Raw genomic sequence first — 20,640 nt, forward strand, 5'->3', positions numbered from 1 at the left:
GATATTTTCTTCATTAAATTGATAGAAGTAACAAAAGCTGCTGGACCGATAGGAGTATTATTTATATTTACTTTAGTAATATCCTTCAAGGGACTTCCTGATTGATGAGAGATGGTTGCTGGAGCATTGGACAGGCGACAATAGTTATGTGTATCAATGAAAGAGACGTAAGGGAAAGGCGAAGAGTTTTCTTTTAAAGGTAATAATGATGGAATAGCTGAACATCGTAACTTTCTTGAACCATCGACTTTCTTCTGCTCCCACTGGTCTTCGTCAAAATGAAGCTGAACATTTGTTAAAAAAAAAGATACAATTAATACGATATTAGTAGTAAATATATTGATAGCAGTAGAAATACAGAGTGATACATACTTCGCAAAGTGTGCTTTGCATGAGGTTGTCAATTTACACGGTTTACCAATGTAACCCATTTTGTACGCCTTTCTGGTTCTTTTGGAAACCTAAATAGCATTAAACCTTGTTTTTCTTTTACGTTGCAGCTTTTAGCTGCACAGTACCTTATCATCTAAAATAGAGCAAAAGGCGAATTATGATGAGAATCTGATACACGAATGAAGAGGTTAGGGTTGCACATATGTGTATTACTGAGTACAAATAAAGATCTCACAATCTCAATGAAGTCTCCTGCAGTTATTTTACAGAGAAAAACATTTTTACTTACCGTGGTTACATGTGTGCGTTTATTTAAATTGTACATAAACAATACAACACATGAGTCACGTGGGACCTTGCAGGCCTAACATGGCGGCTATAATCGACCAATCAGAAATTAGGAACAAGATCGCGTCTCTCTTATTATAGGACTCCAAGGGACCAATACTCGACCGTGATTGGTCGATTTCCTTACGCTTACGTTTTACGTGCTTATGGAATTTTAGGGTGACGTCCCATGGCGCGTATTGCGATACGCGCGTATCGAGCGTATCGAGCTCCGACCAATGACAGATGATCCGCCGTTTTTGATACGCGAGAGTTTGATTTTCTATTGTCCCATGGAGCGGATTACGCGGTAGCGGATTCATGCCCATTTCTACCATCTTCGCCTTAAATCTCCAGTTAGCGAAACTTCCGTTAAAATTAAACCTAGTTTTAACGGAGAACCCATCGGCAGTCTGATGGGTTCTCCGTTATCTCCTGTTTTAGCAGACATGGTGATGGACGATCTGGAGACACAATGTTTAAGTAATGTTCTTTGAACTTTACTGTTCCCATTTATTATAGATTTGTAGACGATGTTTTTGCCATAGTACCACGTACAAAGATAGACGAGATTTTAATGACTTTTAATAATTATCACCAACGCTTGAAATTCACTTATGAAATTGAAGTTAATTCATCTATTAGTTTTTTAAATGCAACTGTCATTCGGTTCGATAACAGACTTATTACTAACTGGTATAGGAAACCTACGTGGTCTGGGAGGTATATAAACTACCATTCTAACCCGTTGAAATATAAAATTAATACTATTTATAATTTGGTTGACCATGCAATTTTATTATCTAATGACAGTTTCCAACAAAAAAACATTGAGTTAGTACATGATATTTTACTCAATAACTGTTTCCTTGAACATATCATAAAACGACACATACAAAAAAGAATTAATTTTTTAAACAATCATAACCACAACAAGAACGTTGACGCAAATCTTAAACATTTCGACAGGACATCTTTTATTTCATTACCATACGTTAAAGATGTGAGTCATGACTTGTGCCGTTTATTGGAAGTGGCTTTAACGTCGTCTATAAAATAACAAAAAAACTAAATACCTTAATAAAACGTGGTAAGGATATTTTACATAACGATAAAACAAATGTTGTATATAAATTAAATTGCAAAAATTGTAATGTGTCATATATTGGGCAAACAAAAAGGCATTTACGTACTCGAGTGAAAGAGCATTTTAACAATATAAAATTGCATGAAACGAATCATTCCGTTATAAGTAAACATAGATTAGAATCAGGACACGAATTTGACTGGACGAAACCTAATATATTACACAATGAGAAATATGAAAGAGAGAAATTGCTGAAATGTTTTATATTAAAAAATCCAATAACTCAATCAACTACAGAAGGACACGGATAATTTAAACAACATCTATGACAAAATAATAAAGGTCGTGTAGTTTATTATTTTCGATTTAACATATTCAGTTTTTGACGAAGTCTCACACTGACATAACGTTTTATCTCTCTTTTTCAAAAGTTGGCAAGATGTTAACGATCTTGTAATTGTGATATGTAGAGTTTACAAAATTAAGATTTACACTGTTATACTCTTTTATCTGAACCGTATGTACTCAAATTGTTCACAGTTAATTCATGTCTATTGCTGTTTTTATTCAAACCGTCAAAAAATTAAAAAATCTAATTATCGATTTCAATATTCCAGTGTATACTTGAAAAGGTCCACAACCATATGGTCGAAACGTCGTAATTTTTATTAAATAAGAATTTTGGCTAGTTTTGGTCGATTATATATATTTTTTAATGATCCTTTGATTATTCTACTAGCGATATTAAGATAATTTAAAAAAATCTTTTAAACCTAGTTTTAATGCTGATTGTTTTTACCAACATTATAGTACAAACATTATAGTATAAACATTTAGCTAAACTTATAACTTATATGTCATAACTCTAAAACTCGCACATTGATTGATCCAATGTTGGCTCTAACGGTATTGTATCTTGTCATATAACCTTTGAATTTGTCAATATTTTTGAGTTTGTTGCCATTCTTGAGCTTTAAATGAGATCGGACAAGTTAAAAATATAAAAAACGAAAATACTAATGGAAAAAAGAAAATAGAAAATATTAATTGTAAAAGGAGCGAAAAAAATTTAATTAAAATATAATTAATAATTATATTTTAATTGAATTATTATTATTTAATTGAATTATTATTAAATAGAAGAGAAAGAGAATTTAAACAACGTTAATTATAATTAATAATTATTTTTAACGTTATTTATAAATTCTCTTTTCCTTTAATTTAATTTTTATTTTATATTTTCGTCATCCGAAGATGACAATATTCTCTTTCTCTTCTTTTATACAGGGTGAGCCATTTTAATTAACGCACGCAATTCACGCAACGCACGCAACTTTTATGTACAAAATAATGAGAGGAATCAATTGGTGTAAAGAAAACACATAGTTATTTTTAAGAAAAAATATGGAATTGTTAATTGCAAATTATATATTTTTTCTTCAAAACAACTATGTGTTTTCTTTACACCAGTTGATTCCTCTCATTATTTTGTACGTAAAAGTATTAAGGTAAGATAATCGAAAAATGAATATTTTACAAGATATTTTACGGTTTATGTAAAATTAAGAAATTATTTCAAGCCTCATAACTCAAAAAGTACTTAACGAAAAGGTACTTAATTATAGTGTTTTGGAAAGCTCTCGAGATAAGCTACAAGAATATGCAATGACAAATAGTAGGTTCCATTTAAGAAATTGAAGGTGACCTTCATGTGACCTTCAAATAACTCTTCAAGGTCAAACCAATGATACCATCTTATGGCCCCCTCGAAACCATAAAACTTTTGTCTGAAACATTTTTCTCTAAAATGCTTTGTTTCCGAAATAATTGCGTGCGTTAATTAAAATGGCTCGCCCTGTATTTTCGTCATCCAAAGATGACAATATAAGGTTACATGTCATGTTTGAAATTATAGTAAATGCTAGTTATATTTCTTAACCGTAGTTTAACTATTTCTAAACGGCCAAAATTGGCCGTTCAATATAAACTCAGTACTTATGTACGTTTAAACCTATTGAACTATGGAACTAACTGGAACGAGCGCTGCCTTTGGGTGCGTTCCGTTTCACGCATAATGCGCATAGACTACATAGAGAACCGTTCCGTTTCACTCAATGCGCGCATTGATAGCGCACAGAATTCCCTATATCCTCACTACTTCTCGCGCATCAACGTGCATCAGCTACCGCAGCTCGGATGTAAAGCGTTTAATGCGTTTGTTATAAGTTTGTAAAAAAGGCGCCTTTCAGGCTAAGAAAAATGAATGTGGAATTGGTAGAGTTTTCAGTTATTGATGAAAATAACGAAGTTTTGACATTAATAATAGACAAAAAGACAGCTACAAGGGTTAATCAAGGTATTAAAATATGTTCAATTAATTTTCTTATAATATAATCCTAAAACAAAAACTTCCTTTATTCAAAAACGTTATTATATTTATATATTATATATTACTCACCGAAAATGTTCTTTGAATACTATTCTAGAGTAACCAGGAACAATTCGCTCAACATAATTTTCTATTTTTTTATTAAAAACAGTTTCCCCGCGTGTTTCACCAATCATTAATATTAAATACATTAATTCAAATTCAACATGTAAATCTTCTGCTTCATTTTCACTATCATCGCTATCATCACTATCATCGGTAGTATCACTTACAAGAGGAACCCACGGGCTGGGAAATGAAGTTCGGGATGAGGCTTCATGTGGTAATAGTAGTGCCCGAAACTCATATCATGCTCAAGTCATAGGACCCCATAAACTGCCAGTTCCGAGAAAAAACGCCTCAAACTTCGTGTAGCAATTTATATATCTAAAAGTTTTCTGCACTGCCAAGCGGCCCGGTGGCCGAAGCGGTAGCGGGCCAGCGTGGTAAGCCAGAGGTTCCGTGTTCGAACCTCTGCTCGTGAACATTTTTTTCATACATTTTTTTATACATTTTATTTTTAAATTTGTTTAATATTATAATAATAATCATACAAATATTTATTATTATTGCAATTTTATTATCTTTATTATTAATTACGTTAATATCATAATCGTAAGAATTATAACGAAAATAATATTTTCGTAAAATCTATCGCTGTAAAATATTTATAGGCGGTATAATACATCAAATATTATGTGTCCATACTTTTCATTTTCAAAAGTTATACCTTGAAAAAGGTGAGGCAGGCATACAATTTGTTCCGATGCTCCGGTTACCTGGCCAAGTTCCGTTATTCGGGCCACCTTTTGAATGTAGGACCTTTTCGACATGTACATGTTCGTCTTGTACATGTAAGCAACCATCATTTATTTGTTGCTCACATTGCCGAAATGTCTTTTGTTTTGAATGCTTTTATGATAATTATCATTCCGGTTCTTATAAATAATAAAAAAAATCGGATTGTAATAAATATAAATACAAATATAATTCCTATTCTTCTTGACTTCATTATTATTCTCCCATACATAATATTTAATGTATTATACCGCCTATAAATATTTTACAGCGATAGATTTTATGAAAATATTATTTTCGTTATAATTCTTACGATTATGCTATTAACGTAATTAATAATAAAGATAATAAAATTGTAATAATAATAAATATTTGTATGATTATTATTATAATATTAAACAAGTTTAAAAATAAAATGCATAAAAAAAATGTATGAAAAAAAAGTTCACGAGCAGAGCTTCGAACACGGAACCTCTGGCTTACCACGCTGGCCCACTACCGCTTCGGCCACCGGGCCGCTTAGCAGTGGAGAAAACTTTTAGGTGTATAAATTGCTACATGAAGTTTGAGGCGCTTTTTCTTGGAACTGGCGGTCTATGGGGTCCTATGGCTTAAGCATGGTTTTCGGGAGCATGGAGTTTCGGGCACTACTATTACCACACGAAGCCTCATCCCGAACTTCATTTCCCAGCCCGTGGGTTCCCCTTGTTAAATCATTTTCTTTAATGTTTTTTTATTAATAAAAATGAGGTTATACTAGATAATAACTTTTTGTCCATGGTAGTAGCCATTTTTAATTCGCATCAAACGCATGATAACCGTTCCGTTTTTAAGCGCGCATCATGCGCATTAACAAAACGGAATTCGATATCAATGCGCGCAGCACATTAAATGCAGTCTATGCACATTATGCGTGAAACGGAACGCACCCTTTGTTATTGCCCGGTGACCTCGAGCCGAGACAGTATCTATTTGGTATTGCCCTCTCTCTTTTTCATGTATTACCTTAGCTAAAAATATACGTCTGCGCATTAAAGTTGTATACAGAATTTTTTCATCAAAAATTTAGCAAAATAAAGCATTATTTTATTTCGTTTATTGTCGTCATTATATTTCCTTAAATAATCCATTTCATTACAATAATATTTTTTGTATATTCATTGTTCGAACATATACTGACTAAGGTATGGGCACAGATAGTACGTCATGAAACTATAGGAGAAATATACTACAGTATGTTAGTGTAACAGAGAAAGCGATTCCAAATAGCGATGGCCTTCGTCGCACAGGCAGGCTCGGCTCGTAACAAAGGAGCGCTCATTCCAGTTAGTTCTATAGTTCAATGTTTAAACCTGAGCAAATAGTTGGTAGAAACCATGGACCTAAGAATGCATGGACGGAGCATTTCGGCGAGGGGAAGCTAAATTATCGGTAAGGGGAGATGTGGCGCACTTCGGCTACATTCGTTCGTACGCTTCGGATATATTCGGGATTACGTGAATTGTACATACAGACTGGATTCCGTAAAGCGCATGTATCTATAGTACACGTAACGTATACTATAGATATATGCGCTTTATATATGAATGTATACATATAAAGTTGTATATATATTTAGTTTTTTGTATATATATTTATTTATTTTAGTTGTATATATATTTGATGTAAAAAATAAAGTAATGCGTATTTTATATTTTGTTATTATATTTATTGTCCCTTAAACAAAATTAATTTATTTAATTTTTGGCGTTCGCTTAAATCTACATTTGTAATAACATGACATAATCTTACTTTAGTATATATTTCTATAATACATCGAATAAGATTATTTACATGATTACAATAAAATGATTGATCATTAATGTGATTTCTTAAATTAATAAATATGTTTTCATCAATAATTTTTTCCATAATATCACAAACAAAATAATTCATATTAAATTTGTTTAGAACTTTGTTTATTTTTAAATATATGCGTATTGCGTTTTCTACTTTTTTACATATATTAATTACATCTTTCGATGGAGATAATAAGAAACCTCTGCTTTTTATATTTATTAGATTGCAGGTTTTCTCTGTACTTTTTGCTATTACAGCATCAACACATTCAGCACAATGCAAAATTTTTATTAATTTTCTAGTCACATATCCTGCTATATATGCTATTACCTCATCTTTATATTCAGTTGTACCGAGTGAAAAATGCGTATGTGAAAAATAATCATGATCTGAATCTGTTATTTCAAAAATGTCCAACCAATTTTGAGACGAATTTTTATTTGTTGTTGTGTTTATAATATCAACAGAATTTTGTATTGATGCGACATGTAATATTGGAATATCTTCCAAAGGTATACAATTACCGGAAGTTTTTTCCTGCAATTCCGTATGTATAATTAATTTTCTTTAAACGCCGATTTAAACTGCTTTACAGATGGATTATTATTATTTCCACCGCAAGATCTAATGCTACCAAAAATTAACTCTAAATGGTCCTGGCTTATTTTATACATTGATACATATTTTAGCATATTATTATCAATGCAAGTGAATTTATATATATGTAACATACTTTGTATATTAATTAAAAATCCGAGGAAACCAGTTTTTACATTAGAATTAAGTATAAGTTCGTGGTTTTTAAGAAGTGATAATTCTCTTATATTGTGGTGTAATATATATTCGGGAAAGAATATTTTCCAAAGAATACCTGAATTTATTCTCGGTTCGTCATTACAACGTGTGTCAATACCACTGATGAGTATGTCTATAACGTGTTGTGTCTCGAAAACTGGTTCCTTCTCTTTGTTATGTTTCCGAGAATGGAAATGACGGTCCCCTCGCTTTTCTTTCTCTCTTCGCGCTCGACATGGAAATCACCGGTATTTATATCCGTCCTCCTGGCATTCGCATCCCTGCTCCAAGAAGTGGAACCAATCAGCTGATGACAGGCAGACAGACTCAATTCGGCCTAACGCAGATTACACGCGTGTTTACAGATCATAAGAACATAATATCACGTACATACATAACAATATCACGCGTTTCAACGGCTCGCTCCTTTTCGAGACAATATGTAGGAACAACGATAATCCTAATAGTAACCTTATACTACAGTTCGGCCATTCTGACATTTTGGCCGTCCCGGTCAAACGCCTAAAATAAATAAACTATATCCATGAACACGTTCCCGATAAATTATAAGATTGAGCCTCAACGTCTTGCTAGCGGTTACACAACTCTCTAGATTTTTTCTTTTTTAACATATATATGGACGCATCTGATCCGGCGCAAACACGCCGGTATATGGTCGTTGTGTCTGAAATCCTTCGATATCACTAATTACATAACGGTCGTGGTCTAACACCTTAGTTATTACATACGGGCCTTTAAATTTCGGAATTAATTTCTTATTTATCCCGACCGTTGTGTCAACATTACGAATTTCTACGTAATCTCCGACCTGATACTCGCGTGCAGGTCTTCGTCTTAAATTATATCCTTTAGCGTTTCTACGCTGTGTTTCCTCAATGTTTGCTCGTGGTGAATATATCGATAATATTGGCTTACTTGATAAACATGTCTTAAGGGCCTCGAACGCAGAATTCTTCTCCGTTTGAAATCTGAAAGCGACATTCTTCTTGATTAAATTGTACAATGGTTTTGCTAACAATGAAAACCCAGGAATGAATCGACGAAAATAGCTCGCGAGCCCGACAAACCTATGCACGTCCCTGACATTACGAGGTAGCGGATAATTTACAATAGATTCAATGTTTTCGTCGCTCGGTTGGACACCATGCTTATTGATACAATATCCTAGGTATTTAATTTCGGTTTGCATGAAATAACACTTATCCAACCGGAACTGCAAATGATGTTTACCAGCTATTTCGAAAACCTCGGATAGAACCACAATATGTTCGCTTATATCTTCTGTCGCAATTAATAAGTCATCCAAGTACAATATAATCTTGTTTCTCCGAATCAGTGATTCAAACACAGTATGAATATAACGCTGAAATACGCGCGGCGCATTCGTCAAACCAAACGGCATACGCAAATACTCGAACTGACCGAGAGGAGTCACAAACGATGTGAATTTCACAGATGATTCGTGCATTTTTATATGATGGAAACCATCTTTCAAATCTAAGCTTGTGAAATACCGTTTACCGCGCAACCGATCGATATTATCATCAATTAATTCAGTTGGGAAACTATCTCGTATAGTAATTTTATTCAATTCTCGATAATCGACGCACAACCGAGAACTGCCATCCTTTTTCTTTGCCAAAACAATCAGACTAGCATAGGGTGAGTCACTCGGTCGAATGAACACCCTCGCCAAAAGTTCGTCTAAGATTCCGCGTAAGGTCTCCCTGTCGGCAAATGACAATCTCCGCGGACGTGAATTAATCGGTTGGTCATGCTTAAGCGCGATAGTCATTTCAAAGTCCGGCATGCGTTTTTCTCTCCGGAGGTTACTTAAATAATGCGATTCGAAAATCTCGCGAACATTCATCACCGTTTTTTCGCCAACGCCTAAATTAATTTGCAACTCCTCACTCGTGCGGGCAACACGGTCACCGCATTCGATATGCATCATCTGACGAACAGCATACGCCTCCTCAGCGTTTTCGATTTTAAGATCTTTTCCCATCGTCACAAATAATAATGGGCAACTTAGGAAATCTCTACCCAGCAAAACATTATGAACCATGGTATCGCTCGGCACGGTATAGAATCTTATTCCGACATGTACACCTTTTACCTCAACCTCGGTACGAACAATATCATCGATTCTCAAACGCGAACCGTTAATTCCGCAAAACTGATCAACGTCCTCGGAGGCAAGCAAGCGCGACTCGCCTGGGATTATCTCACTCCTAATAAGACTGATCGGAGAGCCAGAATCAACCATCAACAATATAATTATTCAATCCGCCGTTCTCACTGCGAGTTATAATTTTTACACTGGTCATAATATGGCTTTAGCAATGCGATCGGTTGTACAACATTTGTCGACGCGGCTCGCGCAAGGTCTTTTGACACCTCTGACTCTACGGGTCGATTTCGCTTTGGACATTCTCTCGATAGATGCCCCGGTAACTGGCACGAATAACACACCCCCACCCGCGTATTCGACGGACGCCGAGATGAAGTCGCACCATGCCCGGCCTCGTTACCTCGGGAATACCCCGTTGGTCCTCTCACCGATGTCTCCGCTCTTCCTCCGCCCGCCGTCCTTGCTCCATCCTTCGATGATTTCGCGTCCGACCTTCGGCAGTTCATCTGGATCTTCTCGAACGCCTTCAACAGCGCAGCCCCCGATTGGAAATTCATAAGGAGCACCTGACTCTGCAACCGCGGATCCGTTATGCCCTCAATGATGTAATCCAAGAGTTCGTCCCCTGCGATAGGTACACGATTTGCGAAAATCACCTTCTCGTGATAGTAATCACAAAATGATTCATCCGTTCTCCAAATTCGGGACTCGAACTCTCTTCTTAACGATAACCTCCCCGGTCGCAGATCGAACATAGATTCCATCTCACGTAACAAGTCTTCCGATCTTATTGTTATATACTCAGGCTTTGAGTAGAACCACGACAAGGCTCGTCCCCTCAGGCGGGAACTAATCAACACCCTTACAGAATTCTCGTCTAACTGATAGGTGCGCGTCAATAATTCCAACTGCTGCTTCCATTTCCAAAAAGTGCCATCCGTGGCATCAAATTCAGGCAGCAATTCCTTGATACCTCTGACGCCACCAAATGCAGAAATAACGCTGCCATTTGTCGTCAACACAGGCGAACCTCTCATCAACTCCAATTCCCGCTGAAATAACTGCCGCTCCCGTACCATGATTTCGCGCTCTCGTTGCATGATTTCGCATTCCCTACGCAACAACGAAAGTTCCTCCTCCAACGGGTTACGCTCCCCCGACTCGGACATCGCGCGGTTCCGTTCGCCTAGCGAATCGCCACCAGCCTCCGTTTCCTCGACATCATCGCCTTCTTCACCGAGCGGATGCATGCCAGCCGTGACACCACTCGAACCTGCCGCTCGCCATCGTCGCTCCTCGAGTTCTGCCCATATGCTTGGATCATTCCCGTTGATCCTTTGGATAAGCTCGGCCTTCGCTCCTCCCGTAGTTAATCCTTTTTCGCGAAGAGCCAGCCTCATTTCCGCAGTGGTAAAGCTATTCGGGGGGCGCGATTCCATGGTCGTCATTTCGTAACTCAGAATTCACAAGCCCGCACGCAGTAGAATCCCACTTCTGATGAAACTGTGGTGTAATATATATTCGGGAAAGAATATTTTCCAAAGAATACCTGAATTTATTCTCGGTTCGTCATTACAACGTGTGTCAATACCACTGATGAGTATGTCTATAACGTGTTGTGTCTCGAAAACTGGTTCCTTGTCTTTGTTATGTTTCCGAGAATGGAAATGACGGTCCCCTCGCTTTTCTTTCTCTCTTCGCGCTCGACATGGAAATCACCGGTATTTATATCCGTCCTCCTGGCATTCGCATCCCTGCTCCAAGAAGTGGAGCCAATCAGCTGATGACAGGCAGACAGACTCAATTCGGCCTAACGCAGATTACACGCGTGTTTACAGATCATAAGAACATAATATCACGTACATACATAACAATATCAAGCGTTTCAACGGCTCGCTCCTTTTCGAGACAATATGTAGGAGCAACGATAATCCTAATAGTAACCTTATACTACAATATATTTAGTAATTTCTTCGAATCTGTTAGTAATTTCAACTGAATTGATCCATGCTTATTGGTTTTTTAAATCCATATTGTCTTTGAGTTTTAGAATTTAAGATATCAAATAGATCATTAAAAACAGTTGTAAATTTAATAGTTGCTGTACAATTTTCAAATTGCGGTAATTTTAATGTATTTTTACAAAAATCAAATGCGTTTGCAACTGACATACTTAATAACTGTGATGCTAGTTTTACTTTCATTTTATTTTTGAAATATTCAATGTGCTTTGTTCTAAGTTTATTGGCTACGTGTAAACCTTCTTCTTGTTGTAATTTATGCAAATCTTTAAAATATTTCCATTCAATACGATTATCATCTTTATCAAGAAGCATTTTCCTAGAACCTAATACATTCCTTACCAATTTTAACATGTGGCTAGGATCTAAATACACGTATACGTTTGTATCACTGGCAGGATGTTTGAACCATGTCTGTAAATTTTTATAATTTTTAAAATTGCACCCAAGAGACTCTAACATGCTTAAATTAGAACGCAAACCATCACACGTTAAAGATATAATTGACATTCCAGTTTCCTGTACAGCTATTAAGCATTGTGTAGTTAAGTTTTGCTTTTGTTGTGTATTTATACCATTTACAAGGTAATAAGCGATTGGTATTTTCCATGATTGATTTATCACACCACACAAAAAACTAAAGCTTCCTTTGCAAGTTTTGTTGTATTAGTTTCTATATCACAACCATAATCTACGTAACCAATAAATTTATCCCCAGAATAATCTACATGCTGCCGTATAGCCATTTCATCAAAAACTAAAGCTCCAAGCAATTTATATGAGGCGGAATGAACATGCAATTTTATGGCCTCTAATGCTTCTGTGTTAATTCCAGGCTCACCATCAATCGAGTAATACCATTTTGATAATGTTTTCGGATGAGGCAAACAATTCAAACATTTTGAACGAACATAATTATATGCCCTCGGTGAATAATAATGCAAAGTTAGTGCAAATTGACGCATGCTTGCATTGTATGTTTTAGACACAGGCAAACATTGCTGTTTTTTTATTTGACGCTTAACTAATTCTTTTATACCTTTTTGTAGATTTTGAAGAACGTTAGAATCATCTTCTGTAATTAAATTGCGTTTCTGTAAATTTTTTATCATATTTTTTAAAGTAAGATGTTTTTCTTTTATCTTTGTCCATTTATGATTCACATCATATAATTTTTTTTTCAAACTTCTTAATTCTTCTGCATGAATATTCCGCATCCTACATTTAGTAGGAGAATTAAATATTCGTTCAGATGAAATACTTGTTGAACGATGCTTCATTCTTAGAGTATTTTGTTGTAATTCTCCAATACTAGTACTAGGTTCTGTAATAAATATTACTTTTATTATTAGATAATATATTATTATTATATGTAAATAGAGAGTTATATGTAAACAGAGAGATAATTAAGCAATTTATTACATAAATAATTATAAAATGTATAATACAAGTAGATAATACTAACCAATGTCACAATTTCTTGAATTGTCAACATTAGGAATTGTATTCTGCTTTTCTGAATCTTCTTTGGTAAATAATTATAAAATAAAGCTGTTAATATAAAATTATACAGAATGTACACTGCCCGTCACTAATTCGTTCCATTTTCCTAGCAAGTTTATATAGGATATGTTACATATCCTATATAAACTTCCTAGGGAAATAAAACGTATTAATGATGGGCAGTGTACATACACCATAAGTAGAAATCATTTTCAATGATTTAAAAAAAAATAATTTAATCAATTATTTTAACGTTTTTAAAATATCTTTAAAAATGATACATTTTTGATATATATATTTTTGCTGATTATGTTAAACTGTGATATTATATGTACAAATGGAATAGCATCTTTCTTTAATCTTTTACACTCCAGATGTGATTCATAATCTTCCTTTCTGAAATGTGCGGAACACACGGCTGCAGATTTTGGTGGACACCAATCTTTCAAAGAAAGGACTTCGAGCCATTTATTTTTCCTATTTACATCCTGTGGTAATCTAAAAAAATTATAAAAATTATGCATTATTTTCATTATAAACATATCCTTTTATCAAATAATAAATTTATAAAAATTGAATTAAAATAACAAATTTTATATATTAAGTTTTACTTACGAATGAAATGAATATTTCTGATTTTTATCTTCTTTTTCTAATTGCTCCGAATTCTTTCTTTTTTGAGAACTTCTGTTATTGCATCCAGGTATAATACAATAACCCATTATTAAGAAATTTATCTTTTTAATTGTATTATCTTAATACTTTAAATTGCAGGCTAGCTGTCACAAGAAAAGCACAAGTCGAAAGTCGAACGGAATCGAACAAAACACGAGCCGAATAATACCGAGTTTAACCGAAATGACTCGATCTGCGCCTGGTGTCCCCTTATCGCTAAACTTGTACCTCCATTGCCCTAATCAGTAGCGTATGCTCCGTCCATGTATTCTTAGGTCCATGGTAGAAACCAATATTCAGGTTAATTTACGTTAATCAAATATCACTAGAAGTTATCTTCTTAAACCGTGTTCGTAGAAACGGGCATCAGCGGATCGCCAATCCACGTGATTATTCTGATAAATAATTACGTTGAAACAGTCTCGTGATTGGTGATTCACTGATTCCGCTTCCGCGTAATCCTCTTCATGGGACAATAGAAACCAAACTCCGACGTACTGAACATTAGGGCTGTGCGATAAAGAAATCGATTTCAAAATCGGTGTGTAAAATCGATTCAAGTAGTCGGTATACCGAAACAACTGACACCAAATTCGGTACGCAAATCGATTAAAGTACATCGTTACATCGAAACAACTGATTGCGAAATCAACAGCGTTATTCGATATCGCTTTATGATATTCGGAAAAATCAATATTGAAATCGGTGTATATATTCGGTTCGTGGAACTATATTGAAATTATAAATTAAAAAAAATTATAACATATTTGATTTAATATCTTATATTAAATTTAGTACATTATTTACAATTTTTACTTGAGAATCTTAAAAGTAAGAATGTGTTTTGTACGTTATAATTTGAGCAACTAAAGTAATAGAGAGGATAAACAAAATTAAACGAAAACAATAAAGAAAAGGAAACAGCACGGAAAGCAGCAGGATGTCAAAGATAAGAATGTAGAATTGAGCTAACAGTTTGTATTAGTTGGTTTAACATAAGTATTATTTACAACTATCTAAGAGCATGGCTTTTTAATTAAAATATAAACACAAAGAATAAAAAAGATATATGTATATCGTGAATGTGAGAAAATCAAAACGGTTTTGAGATGTCAAGAGGATCGATCCGGTAGGCTTAATCGTAGATTAAGCCTATCTCGGATGAAAGAAAAGCCCTGATCCCTTGACGAACGTCTTAAAATAGAGAATGTGACTTATCCGTAAGATTCATTATATTCATTATATTTATGGATCTTCTACGTCGGCTTTCCTTGTGGATGAAAGATGGTTGTCGTCCCTTTTTTCACTTCCGAACGTCGGTTATGGTAATCAGCAACACTGCGGAAGAAGTAACTTGTGGCAGCAATCTCTTCGTCCTTAATATTCAAGAATCAACGTGTCGAATTTAACGGTTGTGGAAGGAAGTTCGTTTCTATGCCTCGTCGTTCCTGCTATATCGCGGACATCTTGGCTTTTTGGGGCAGCACTTTCCCTCCGTATACCGTGGTGGCGCCTCTAGGAGTTTTAAACTGAAGCTTGACTAGAAAGCGCTCTAAGTATGCCGATAGTAGAGAGGCGCTTGCTTTTTCGCAAATGTAACATAGTTCTCGTAGAGAAGTACTATGCTCTCCAAACATTTCCGCCCGCCTTCATTGACAAGCGTTAACGAATAAATTACGATTGAATAGGGATGGGAAGAGGGCTGATTTTGACTATTGGTCGTTTTATAATTGAAAATTGAGTTCGTATAGAAACAACTCGCACCTGACCGTCTCTTCCGGGGTGTGTTTGAATGATTCGACCTAAGGGCCATTTAGAGGGAGGATATCGTTCATCCACAACGAGAGAACCCTCCTGTAAGGAAGGACTGGTTTTATTCCACTTATATATGGCAAGATGCCGTTGCAAGCATTCTCTTGACCAACGTGTCCAAAAACTCTGTAGCATTTGTTGGGTGAGTTGCCACCGAGAGAGGCGAGAGCACTTTACGGATAAAACTGAAGGCTCAGGTATTGCTTTGAGAGCACTTCCCGTAAGAAAGTGTCCGGGAGTCAGTGCCTCAAGATCCTCTGGATCGTTGGAGAGAGGAGTGAGAGGCCTAGAGTTTAATACTGCTTCAATTTGTGTTAGAAGCGTATTCATTTCCTCATAAGTAAAGAGCGTATCACCGATGACTCGCCTCAAGTGGTGTTTGACTGATTTAACTGCTGCCTCCCACTGGCCACCGAAATGTGGAGAGGAGGATTGAATAACCATTTAGTAACCATCGTTAGCTAGCAAGTTGGCCATATCTCCTAATTCCCTTGAACCTTTCGCGAAAAGATTCTTAAGCTCAGAGTCAGCGCATTTGAAATTAGTGCCGCAGTCACTTTTGAGAGTAGCACATATTCCTCTCCTTGCGGTGAATCGTTTGAAGGCTGCGATGAACGCTTCAGTAGAATAGTCTGTGACCAATTCTAAATGAAGAGCGGATGTTGCTTGGCATACGAAAAGAGCGATGTATGCTTTGTATTTACGAGAATTCCTTCCTTTCCAGTTTTTAAGTAGAAATGGTCCTGCATAATCTACCCCAGCATGTAGAAATGAACGAGATGGTGTTACTCTCTCGAACGGTAGTTGACCCATTATTTGCTGCGCTCTTTTTTTCGATATCTAGAACATCGTACGTACTTAAGAATGAATGAACGTACTGGAGCTCTACCTCCTATAATCCAATATTCGTCTCGTATAAGAGTCAATGTTACTTGAGTTCCACCATGAAGGGTTTTGAAATGAGCGTCAGAAATAATGAGAGAGGTGAGTGTTGATTTCTTTGGGAGGATGAGAGGATGTTTAGCGGAGGCAGATAAGTGAGACGACTGGAGACGACCTCCAATGCGTAGTAATCCATCAGGATCCCGAAAAGGTGTTAAGCGTAGAAGAGAGTTGGATTTAGGCAATGATTGTCCCTTTGATATGATGGAGATTTCTTCTTCAAAGTGCGATCGTTGGGTGAGTTTAACCTAACGAAATTTCGCGATTCCCAATTCTTGAGGAGTTATTGGCCCTGTTGTTGCAATATCGGATTGTTTTCTAAGTCGTCGAATTGCTCTAAGGCACCAACTAGTAACGCGTAACAATCGTGTAAGGCTTGAGTATTTATTGATAAGATTCCAATGTTCTTCAGTGTGGGCTTTAGTATTGACGCAGACTTTGGTGGGTCGCTCCTCGAGGTTATCCTTGTTCGATGGTGATAGCGGCGATTGCGGCCAGGTTTTCGGAGATTGTGAGAGCCACTGAGGCCCTGTCCACCAAATTGAGTGTTCAGATAATTGCGTGGGTGTTAAACCTCGGGTTGCACAATCAGCTGGATTTTCTATGTCAGGAACAAATTTCCAGGTTGCTTGAGGCAGTGTCTCTTGAATATAGCAAACTCTGTTGTAAACAAAGTCTCGCCATCGAGAAGGATGATTATTTATCCATGTGTATGCCACGGCAGAGTCAGTCCACATAGATATTGGAGAATTGGAGAGTTCTAAAATGCGGAGAACATGAGATATTAGTTTACTTAAAATGACGGTTCCTGTTAGCTCAAGTCATGGAATTGTCATTCTTTTTAACGGTGCGACTTTCGTTTTGGAGCATACTAACCGGGTAATTGTCTCCCCTTGTTCGTTAGTGGTTCGAATATAGACAACAGCGGATATAGCCTTTTGAGACGCATCACAAAATCCATGAATTTCCTTTTGATGATTTAATTGAGTGTTCAACCAACGAGGAAATGTTAAGTTTGACATATTTTGCAGTTGATCGACAAACTTGATCCATTTGGCAGAAAGGTGTTGAGACAACGGATCATCCCAATCAACTTTTATAACCCATAGCTCCTGAATCAGCATTTTGATTTGAATAATGACTGGCGAAATTAAACCGAGAGGGTCGAATAGTCTCGCTATGGTCGATAAAATGCTTCGCTTTGTAATGACTGGAGATGAAGATAGGTAAGTTAAGCGTAAACTGGAATGTATCCGCTGTTGGTTTCCAGCACAGCCCTAGTACTTGAATTGTGGTGATATCTTCGATTTGTAGACAAGTCAAATTCACTCTTCTCTCAGCGGGATTTGGATCAAGGACTTCAGCGTTGTTACTTATCCACTTTTGAAGAGGAAATCCGCCCGCCTTACAGAGTTGATTTAATTGTTCGACAATTTCACGTGCATGTTGAATTGAATCACTTCCTCCAAATAAATCATCAACGTATCTTCCGCGTTGTAGAATTGGAACTGCTTGTGGAAATTTCGCTCCTTCGTCAATTACGAGTTGATTCAATGTACGGAGAGCTAGAAATGGAGCGCAAGCCAAGCCATACGTAACCGTAGTTAATTGATACGTAACAATGTTGTGAGATTGATCTAACCATAAAATTCGCTGAAAATTCCAATCTTCGGGATGTACTTTTATTTGGCGATACATTTTTTCCACATCGGTGGAAAAAACGTACCGAAATTGGCGAAACCAAATGAGGACGTCAAATAAATCTTGTTGCAATTTTGCTCCCGTATGCAGTAAATCGTTTAAGGATAGGCCTGTACTGCTGATACTCGAACCATTGAAAACAACCCGCAATTTAGTTGTGAGACTGTTTTCTCGTATTACCCCATGATGTGGTAAATAGAAGGAAACTAGTGGTTCTGGCTCGTTATCTGAAACACGTCTCATATGATTTAGGCTCTCATATTCCTCCATAAATGCTGAATATGAGTGTGAATAGGCTTTTTCTTGTCTTAATTTCTTGGAAAGAGACTCGATAGTTCGTATGGCTTTTGAACGAGAATCTCCTAGGTTCGTTCTGGGTTGTCTAAAGGGAAGTCGAACTATATATCTTCCTTCAGCATCCCGAGAATGCGTGGCCATGAAATGCTGTTCGCACTCCTGAGCTTCTACTGACTGATATGATGCAGAAGTGGTCGGGATTTCTTCCAATTCCCAAAAACGAGACATTAGATCGTGAAGATCTCGATTAAGTGAGACGTGGTATCCTTGTAGTTTATTGAGCTTCATACTAGATCCAGATGGGCCTGATATTATCCATCCTAATTTTGTCTCTTGTGCGATTGGAGAATTCTCGTCTCCCTTTACAAGTCCGCGTTCGATGATATGCGCATAGAAATCTGTTCCTATTATAATATCTATTGATTTTGGAGACGTGAATTCTTTATCAGCTAATTGGAGTCCCTTTAAATGAGGCCAATTTCGCTTTTCAATTTTAAAGGATGGAATAGTGTCAGTAAGTTTCGGCAATATATAAGCAGACATAGAACATTCAGGTTTAGAACTGAAGTGCGGCCTAATTTTAAAGGAGACGATACCTCGTGTTTTGTTGGACTTTTTTCCTCCTATGCCGACCAACGAAAGGAAGGATTGAGTTCTTGGTAGTCGCAGTACTTGTGCTAGGTGTTCGGTTATCAATGAGATTTCAGATCCTGGATCGATTAAAACTCTTGCCGTTGTAGTTTCTCCATTGGGAGCTATGATTTCAACTTGAGCGGTAGCTAGAAACACTGATGATATCGTAGTCTTCGATTGGCGTGCGGTATGTAGAACATTAGCTTCGTTGGTACTAAGGTTGGTTGAGGATGAATCTCCATTTTTGGTTCCCGGATCAGATGTATTTCCTTTAGATTGGTGAATCGTAGTGTGGTGCTTGTGCCCACATTTTTGACATCGTTTTGTTATACGGCACGCAGAAGCTAGATGTGATCCCAAGCAATTGTAACATAGGTGATGCTTCGCGATGATTGCTAATCGTTGTTGTATTGTTTTTGAGATGTATTGTGGGCATTTAGTCACATAATGATTTGCAGAACAGAGTTTGCAGAAATTTGATTTGCTGGAATTGCTTTCCTTAGCTTTGCTCTGAAAATGAGACTTAACGGAACTCTGAAATGCTAGTTTACCTGTTCGTGACTTTTCAAAGACTTGGAGCGAGAGCAAACGAGTTATCAAAAATTCGCTGAACTGTTTCCAAGTCGGTGGTTCCTTGGATGATCCTAGGTGATGCTCCCAAGCCTTCACAGATTCTGAGTCTAGTCGTTGAACGGCGATAAAGACCAGAAAATCGTCCCAAGTTTCCACAGGTCGGTGTAAGGTTTCTAATGTGCGATAGATCTGCATAATACTTGTATAGAGTTGCTCCATTTCGTTTGCAGATTCCTTTGTCATTCGCTTGAGTGTCACTAATGAATGAAGCGCTGCGTTGACTAACAATCGTTTGTTCTCATAAAATGCAATTAATGCATCCCAGGCTTTCTGAAAGTTATCTGCGGTTAGTGTGGTATTTTTTAATAAGAGCGAAGCAGATCCGGTTAAACTTGTCTTTAGGTATTGCAACTTTTCGACTGAGGTTAGAGTTGGGTTTGCCAAAATGAGTGAACTAAATAAATCTTTGAAGGACAACCAATTAGCTGGAGATCCATTGAATTTAGGAATGTCAATTCGAGGAAGTCGTGCATGGCGAAAGAAAACTGGAACGTTAGAGGTTTGAGAGTCAGAATGAGTCGATGAGGTTCTCGTAGTAATTTGATTTTCAGAATTAAGCAATGAAGTCATCTTTTCGACTGATACAAGATAACACTCATTT

General features: G+C 36.6%; 3 protein-coding genes and 1 pseudogene across 3 annotated transcripts; all 4 read right to left on the reverse strand.

Annotated features, from left to right (window-relative positions):
• Nucleotides 1-1,051: 1,051 nt before the first annotated feature.
• Nucleotides 1,052-11,326, reverse strand: LOC145964908 (uncharacterized; annotated as a pseudogene).
• Nucleotides 11,327-13,096: 1,770 nt separating this feature from the next.
• Nucleotides 13,097-14,225, reverse strand: LOC145965518 (uncharacterized). The gene is made up of 4 exons (XM_083089159.1): nucleotides 13,962-14,225; nucleotides 13,714-13,844; nucleotides 13,309-13,394; nucleotides 13,097-13,167 (listed from the first exon to the last, which is right to left on the reverse strand). Exons 1-4 carry the CDS (start codon nucleotides 14,066-14,068, stop codon nucleotides 13,126-13,128), a joined length of 366 nt encoding a protein of 121 aa, XP_082945285.1. The 5' UTR covers nucleotides 14,069-14,225; the 3' UTR covers nucleotides 13,097-13,125.
• Nucleotides 14,226-16,277: 2,052 nt separating this feature from the next.
• Nucleotides 16,278-16,646, reverse strand: LOC145964909 (uncharacterized). The gene has a single exon (XM_083088063.1). The coding sequence runs from the start codon at nucleotides 16,644-16,646 to the stop codon at nucleotides 16,278-16,280; it is 369 nt and encodes a 122-aa protein (XP_082944189.1).
• A 1,218-nt stretch (nucleotides 16,647-17,864) lies between these two features.
• Nucleotides 17,865-20,609, reverse strand: LOC145964910 (uncharacterized). Its single transcript, XM_083088064.1, has one exon. It carries the CDS (start codon nucleotides 20,607-20,609, stop codon nucleotides 17,865-17,867), a length of 2,745 nt encoding a protein of 914 aa, XP_082944190.1.
• Between the last annotated feature and the right edge of the window lie 31 nt (nucleotides 20,610-20,640).

This window comes from Camponotus vicinus, unplaced genomic scaffold (genome assembly GCF_025532165.1).
Source record: "Camponotus vicinus isolate PSW18456_S1 unplaced genomic scaffold, iyCamVici1.0 SCAF_14, whole genome shotgun sequence".
Lineage (NCBI taxonomy): Eukaryota > Metazoa > Arthropoda > Insecta > Hymenoptera > Formicidae > Camponotus > Camponotus vicinus.